Source organism: Phocoena sinus, chromosome 16 (genome assembly GCF_008692025.1).
Source record: "Phocoena sinus isolate mPhoSin1 chromosome 16, mPhoSin1.pri, whole genome shotgun sequence".
Lineage (NCBI taxonomy): Eukaryota > Metazoa > Chordata > Mammalia > Artiodactyla > Phocoenidae > Phocoena > Phocoena sinus.
Window position 1 is genome coordinate 30950598 of NC_045778.1, and position 8219 is coordinate 30958816.

General features: G+C 43.9%; 1 protein-coding gene across 1 annotated transcript; it reads right to left on the reverse strand.

Moving 5' to 3' along the window:
- Nucleotides 1-271: 271 nt before the first annotated feature.
- On the reverse strand, nucleotides 272-7791 carry TMEM254 (transmembrane protein 254). Its single transcript, XM_032608500.1, has 4 exons — nucleotides 7127-7791; nucleotides 5884-5987; nucleotides 5637-5696; nucleotides 272-2008 (listed from the first exon to the last, which is right to left on the reverse strand). Exons 1-4 carry the CDS (start codon nucleotides 7214-7216, stop codon nucleotides 1888-1890), a joined length of 375 nt encoding a protein of 124 aa, XP_032464391.1. The 5' UTR covers nucleotides 7217-7791; the 3' UTR covers nucleotides 272-1887.
- Between the last annotated feature and the right edge of the window lie 428 nt (nucleotides 7792-8219).

Below are 8219 nucleotides of genomic sequence, written 5' to 3' on the forward strand. Positions count from 1 at the left end.
TCCCACATGCCGCAGAGCAACTAAGCCTGTGTGCCACAACTACTGAGCCTGTGTGCCACAACTACTGAAGCCCGTGTGCCTGGAGCCTGTGCTCCACAGCAAGAGAAGCCACCGCAATGAGAAGCCCACGCACTGCAGTGAAGAGTAGCCCCCATTCACCACAACTAGAGAAAGCCTGTGCACAGCAACGAAGACCCAACGCAGCCATAAATAAATAAATTTATTAAAAAAAAAAAAAAAAAAAAAAAAACTGACCAAAAAAAGCATCTGATTGGAGACACAATTCACAACATTTTATTCAAGTTAATACATTTCATTCAGTAATCTGCCATATTATCCTTGGCACCATTAATAATAACCCCTTAATCACAAGAGAAACAGAGGGAAAGACTGGGATTTATGTGTAGAAGTTGATTTCCACCAAAACCAATTCATAGTCTATCATCTTTCATGGTTGTGCTTTTACTTGAGGCCTCTTTTTTGGGGGGAGGGGGGCTGTTTCTCATAAGTGTTTGCTTAAAACAAATAACATGACCTACTGTGTCATGGAAGGAAAATAAGGTCTAGTCCCTAGTGAACAAGCAGGGGGTCCTCCAGGAAAGGAGCCCTAAAGCCTCCTTGAGGTGAGTCAGTAACCCTCCTGCCCCAACCAGTCAGTAGTTAAGTTATAACCAGGTGAATGAGAGAGGTAGTAACTAGTTGGAGAACCCATAGTGTAGACTCTCTAGAACAGGAATGGCTGAGTGAGTCAGAACTGGAGGGAGTCATCTACAGTGTCTGGAAAAAGTGACCAGGAATAGGAAAGTGTGAAAAAGGTACGGGTTTCCCACCAGGGGACCCACAGAAACATGGCAGTACCAGTCAAGGGCAGTCCTGCGCTTTTCTCTGATGCAGGGGTACACTGAATGGGTTCTGCAGTTTTCAGATAAAAATTGGAATGATGCTGAACAAGTGCAAAGTGAAATCAGAGTTTCCCTCCTTTGTTCGGTAAACACTGAGAGAACACCTGTGTGTGAGGCAATGGGCCAGGTGCTAGAGGAAAAAACGAAGCTGTCTTAAGATGTGGTCCTGACTTGAAGGTGGACATCAGATCCTGCACGTACAGAGCGCTATGTCGGAGGGTCCGAGTGGAGGGAAGCATCACTTCTGGCTGGCAGCAGCAGAGAAAGCATTCCCCAGTCGTTCCTTCTTGGTTCCCAGGATGTCCTCTGTGCCTCTGTGTCACCTCTTGGGCCGCCCCATTCCAGGCACTTGCTTGTCTTCCTCATCTTTCTCCATAATCTGAAATGGAAGCCTGAAAGGAGAAGATCCCGCCTCACAGGTGTCTAACAAATGTGGGTGGAACTGATGTGTTATGGAAGTGTCACCCTATTTTGATCCAGGTGGGTGGAAAAAAAATTGGGGGAAAGGAGAGCTGATAAGATGGTGGTGGTAAGGGTAAGGTGTTTTAATCAGAAGGTAGGAGCAAAGATATCCCAACAAGCAAACTTAGTATGTGGCTTAAACCAGGTGACAGGGAGAATGCCAACACAGCCAAGGACCGCAAGAAGGTAGCTGGAAGCCCTCTGCCAAATAGGTTAGTCTGCAGAACTGGGAAGCTAAAATCTTTTCCTACTATCTACTCAAGTTTAACCAGAGCAGATGAAGAAAACAGTGAATAACTAGAGGGTCGTAACTTTCTAGAAAGATCAAGTAAACACAGCACCCCCCAAAAAAGGTGAGGCTGAATGTCAGTATAGAGAAAGCTTTTGAACATCTTTTTCATCTCCTAGGAACTTTATATGCTATATTTTCTCTCTTTTTTAAAATTGAAGTATAGTTGGTTTACAATATTATATTAGTTTCAAGTGTACAAAACAGTGATTCAGTTTTTTTTGGATATCTTTTTTAAGTTTGTTTATGGCGTCTCGGTCTGTAATCAATCAAGTAATAGAGAGATGCCATCCCAAAAAGGAACGTCTGCAGGAACCAGAGGAGTTGAGTCCAACTATTCGTGATGCCTTTAGACCTAAAAAAAGAGAAAAATTTATCCACCAGGATTTTAATGTTATTGTCTTCTAGTTTTTTAAAAACGTATTCCTTCTATCTATTTTCATGGGGCTTATTTTGTGCTCTCCCCCAGCTTATTAACTTGAATGCCTAGTTCATTGATTTTCGTTTTTCTTGTGCATTTAGAATGGTACACTCTTCCCTGGGAAGCAATCTGGCTACTGCCTAGGACATGGTATTATGAAACTGTTTCTCACGTGATTTTGATGAGCATATAGGGTTAGAAAGCACTGGGATGGCTTCAAAGCAAGTGTTTTGGACCAGATGTAAATCTAGCTTGGCCAACTACCAGCTTGACCTTGGGCAAATCACTCTCTCTCAGAATCAGTTTTTTCGTCTGAAAAATAGGAATAATGGTATTTATCTCACCAAGTTGTGAGATGATTTTTGAGATAAGTTATCCAAAGTGATTAGTAAAGGGCCTGGCACATGGTAATAATAAATACCTGTTTATACAGCCATTCAAACGAAACTGCTGAACACCAAGCTCAAAAGAAAATGGCCCAGATGAAGGGAATGGTTTGCTACAGTCTCATCTGTATATAAATAAGTCTCATGTGGATGCCTTTTAATTTAAAACAAAATTTTTAAAAATATATGTAAAGATATATAATTTTCTACACTAACAGATTAAAGGAGAAAAATTACACGATCATCTTAATAAATGCAGAAAAAGCATTTGATAAATTTCAAGATCCATTCTCAATACAAGTTCTCAGAAAACTTAGAAGGAGAAGGGAACTTCTTTATTCTGACAGAGGAGGTCTATACAACTCTAGGGAAAACACAAGGCAGAATGCTGAAAGCTTTCCCTTTGATTAGGAACAAGGCCAGGATGCCTACTGTCACCACTTCTGGTTGACACTGGACTGGACGTACTAGCCAGTGCAACGAGGGAAAAAACATAAATAAAAGGTATACAGAATTGAAAGGAAGAAATAAAACTGTCTTTATTTCTAGAGACAATTGTGTACCTAGAAAAAATGAATCTTTTAAATTATTAATGATGAACTATTAGATGAACAGATGAACTGTTAGAACTAAAAAATGAATGTATCAAGGTCACTGGGTGTGAGGTCAGTAGAATCAACTATCTTCATACATTCCACCACCAAACAATAGAAAAATGAAATATATATGAAAGTGAGCCAGGATGTACAAGAAATTCACGTTTACGCAGCATTATTTATAATAGTCAAAAAAAAAAAAAACCCAAAACTAGAGGCTTAAAAGTCTGTCAGAAGGAGGATTTGTTAAATACATTAAGGCACATCTATATAATAGAATACTGTGTACTAATGAAATGAGGTAAATTTATAGGTAGAGACACAGGAAAACAGGCATATATGACAACAGAAAAAAGTTATACAAGAGTTTATATCTATATGTATATAGATATGGTGGCTATAAAGTCGAATTGGTTCAGTCAGGTCTTATGTCTGATTAAATGGAATTCATCAATTTCTTTTTATTGCTGGATAGTGGGATGTGGGGTAGGGCTTCCAATTGTTCTACATGTCTTCATGGTTCTTTCACTTAAACGTATTCGTTCATAAGTCAAAAGGAACATTCATTCTGGTTTACAGTCACCAATGATACACTGCAACACGTTAGGCCATAAAGAAATGATTTCAGGAATGTGAGAATAGTGCCCTAACCTCTCTATGCCTCTTCTCCCACTGCCTATCAAAGAACTTGAGAGCAGGATGTTCAATCTGAGTCTTTTCGTTTTCATTAGAGGCTCCAAATGATGACAACAAAATAGGTGTAAAGTACTCCAACACTAAAATGTGGAGGGCTGGACCACACACCTCCGAGCTAAGCTCTCACTGAGAGCCTGAAGAGGCCGTTACAAAGAGGTATTAGTGCTGCGGCACTTCCTATCCCAAGTCAACCCAAAGAACAGCTTCAATGGAACCACTCAGCCCGGCAAGAGTCCCCAGTAATTTGAGGGAGGCTTAATATCTAACTCAGACGTTTAACTACTGGTACATGGCTGCCCAGGGAACTGCACGCACTTGCAGATTTATCCTGCTGGACGGATAAGGAAGCTGTCATCGTGAGCCTTGCAGGTCTTGTGGAAGGGCACTGGCATGGGTGAGCTTAAAAGCAACCCCGCCCCAGAGGCCTAACTAAAGGGTAGAAGAGATCTCAATAAAAGAGAAACTGCCCCCCACCACAACCCCCATTACAGATCCTAAGGGAAAACTGCAAGTGACATACTGACTGAGGTCTGAAGGAACCATCAAGGGAACTGCAGAAGGGAGATCCCTAGTGATGGGCGGTTTCTCAAAAATCCACCAAGGCTCCTTTGGAGAGAAAGAGTCAACAATGGGTATGCAACCACCACAGCACCCAGGTGCCTGATCACGAGGCAGACTGTGCTCTGCTTCCGCTAACTACTCCCAGCACCCCAAGGGGCCACAGGCAGCTGTCGCTAGTGAACAGGGAACAAAGCTGGAATGAGAGGGAAGACATCAACTACCCCCTCTTCCCCACAGCAGGCTGCTGAGCCCCAGCTGGAGAACAGATGTTCTGAATTAGATAAAAGTTCATAGTTTTAATGAATAGACTGGACGTGACCAGATAATATGAGATAGTGACTGGAAAATCTATGGACCTGCTTCAGATTTCGTCCAGGGCTAGGGTGGGAGACAGACAGTAATCCTTGGGGGAGTGGAGACGGGCGAAAAAATAAAGCTGCTTTCTCCTCCTCTCCTACGAAGTCCAGCTTGTTTAATAAAGCAGAAGGTGGAGGAACATAATCTATTTAAATCAGTTAGCACTTGTCTGACATAGTGTGCACCCAGGAAATATTCGTTACTTTTATTATTAAAACAATAAAGTATCTTATTTTCCACTTTTAGAAGTAATACCACAAAAACAGAGGTGGTAATTAATCTTGACCAGAAGAAAAATAATCAATTGCAAAGCAATCTGGCATTACTATAACCATCTCTTTCATTACACCATACTTTCTGTGTGCTTACATAAAGTCTAAATGTAAAGAAAAGCTTTTTCAGTTCTCTCACATTGTATTATCCTGCACTGGCAACTGTAGATCAGGGTCTAGTCGCAGGACTTTTAGCTTGCAGTGCATCCCAGAATCACCTACAGACCTTGAAAAAATAACATGTTCCTACCTCTGAAGCAAGGCTACTACATTAGGATCTCTGGGCCTGGAAACCAGAGAAGTGAATGTTGAGAAAGCTCCTCAGGTGATTCAGTTGTGAAACTAGGCTGAGAATCACTGGGCTAGGTCAATACAGCTCTTTTTCAAACTAGAAGGCAGCCTCCTAATCTTTTCTTCTAGTTGGGGCTATACAAAGACTTTTGAAAAAAAGAAGAAAAATCATCTAAATTAAATGACTAAATAATTGACTCATTAACACAAACGAATTCATTCATTAACTATTTACTGAGTACTCCCTCTGGGTACTGAGAGAGGCTCAGTATTAGGTGTGGGGATTCAACTCTACCTGAGAGTGTTCTCGGCCTACAAGCGCATGAATTATTTAAATGTGGCTACTCTCAACTTATATTAGATACCAAGAGAAAAGCGACAAAGACCTATTAAAAACACTTACTTGCACAATACAATGGCATACAAGGACTCTCCCACGTGAATCAGCCACGCAAGCCAATACCTGAAACAAAAGTCAGCCTAGTTTAAGGTGATGGTTCTCTGCTGATGAAATCTAACACAGAAACCCCCAAGAGAAAGGTGCTTTCATGTGAACAAGCACCACTCTTAGAAGGCAACCAGGGGCCTTCCAGGTCTACGGGGACACTGGAGCTGCAGGGTCCACACCCCATTTCTGCAGCTCTCCTTACCAGCTGTGCAGGAGGGTGTGATGATGCTCCAGCAAGTACTGAGTGAAGGGGCCCAGCGGCCCTAGGCTCTGATAAGGAATAGCCTCAGGCCAGAAGATCACCCACTGAAAGAGAACCAGAAGCACAGAATGCTTATTAGGTCACTTAAATCTATTTTTAACCGAGGCTATTAAACAATCCCGATTCTATAAGAACAAGTAACAGACCAAAGAGACTCTGAACTGAGTCATCTGGGCTTCCGTTCTTCACTTCTATTTTCTGAAAGCGATTCTAGTGGGAGATTTATGCTGAGGAAACTCTGTGGTTATCAGATTTAGTGCCCAGGTTGGCTGACTGCTGTTATTAATGACTTACACAATTTAGTCCTCAACCTACTTTTCTGGGTATCTTTCCTGTATCCTTTAAATGAATTCTGTCTGCCAAACAAAAGTCGCTGCTCCTCTCAGTAGAGATTCTCTGTCTTCATGATTCCACATCTATGTCATAACACGTATATCCTCTCTAAACTCTTCTTACCCATTAAATTCTACCCATCCTTGCGGTTTACCCCCATTTTCCAAGCAATTCCAACTGGCTCAAACATTCTGCTTTGGAAGCCCTATCCTGACTTGGCAGGCCTAGAACTGTCCGTCAACTTGACCTCCCTCCTTCTTCTTGAGTTCTATTCAAACCTGGCTAAGCCCTAGTAACCGTGGGGACGCAAACACAGGTACATTTTCAAGCAGAAAGCTTGCAAGCTCACCGACCTTCCGCTTACGCCAATAACCTAGGCAAGCGCCAGGCGCGCAAGCGCAAGACCCCGCCCCCCCCAACAGCGCCCCTCGCCCTACGGGAGCCTGGCGGGCCAAAACAGATGCACCCCGCGCTACACCAGCCCCAGGACCATGACCAGCGAGGGCAGCGGTTTGGCTGTACGGAAATAGGAGGTAGCAGCCCCACCGGCATTCGACTTCGCCACCACCACCTTGAAAGATCTAGACACCGAGTCATGGGGTGGGGAGTATTCCCTGCCTTCATATAGGGAAAGCGTGGGCAGCCGGTTTCTCAAGATCTCAACACAGGCGGAAGGCGCGGTCAGACAGGTGCGCCTGCGTCTTCTTCCCGGGTCTAGTCCCCTGGCTTAGAGCACTCGAGAGCCGCGATTGCGCCTGCGCGACTTCTCCGTGTCGTAGGTGCGGATCTTGTGGCTCAAGGCAGCACTCTGTCCCCTCGCATGGCCTTGCCCGGGGCCCGCTGCCCTTACCGTGTAATAGCCAAAGGAGAGGGTGATGACGGTGACCCAGAACAGACTGCTCCTCTGGAAGTACGTCTCATCTCCTCCTGCCTTCCCCATCGCTGCAGCACGTCCCAGGGAATGCCGAGCAGGCCACCTCTGCTCTGGAGGAAGGCAAGGATGGGGGCGGGGCCATGGCAAACACTCCTCCCTCCTCTCACCTACCTCCCCAGAGAGAGAAGAGTCAGTGGGCCTGAAACTGAAAACGAGTCTCCATCGGCTCTGGCCTGGTGGGCTGGTTATCACCTTGCAGGGGAGACCCCTCTCTGAGCGTCACTTTCTGGGGCTTAAGATAATGGTTGGAATAGATGGTGCTTTATGCTCTTAATGACTATGGATCTAATATTTGAACTTCAGCTCTGCTGTGCTCTGTGGGAAATGTAAAAAAAAAATTAATAGAAACCGCAATTAAATAGACTTGGGATACTGGAAGGGGGAACTCTCACACTCTGTGACGTTAGCAGAGGCTGACAGGGAGAAGACCTGTCTTCTTTCCTGGCAACGACTCAGCCAAAGAAAACCCATGGACTCTTTGTTTTTTATAGCCTTCCCAACTTCCTTTTCTTCTTACAAGTGTTGTAAGGAGAACAACAATGTCCCTGGGGGGGACACATGACTTGTGCTGTGGCTCACTATGGTTGCAGACCCTAAAGGGTAATTCTTTGCTTATCGCAGAATAAACCCATCTTTCCTGGAGAAGTATTTGGCAGTCTGTTTGTTTCAGGTCAATAGAAATAATGCTCCTTCTCTTCATTAGTACAGATGTATGGACCGATGTGGCACAGCACTTACAAGAAGGGGCTGTGGAACAGATACCTGGGTTTACTTTTACCGCCTGGCTCTGCCAGTAACATTTTGTGTAAGCTAACACTAGTTACATTACCCATCTGTGCCTTAATTTCTCTATCTGTAAAGTGGGGATACATTGGTTCCTACCTCAGAGGTTTTGGGTGGATTAAATGAGTTAGTACTTGTAATAAAACCGCTGTAAAGCAAAGAATGTTGCCCACCATCCAGTTGTACAAGGAGCAAGTCAGTAGCCACTGCAGTTGCTGACCTACAG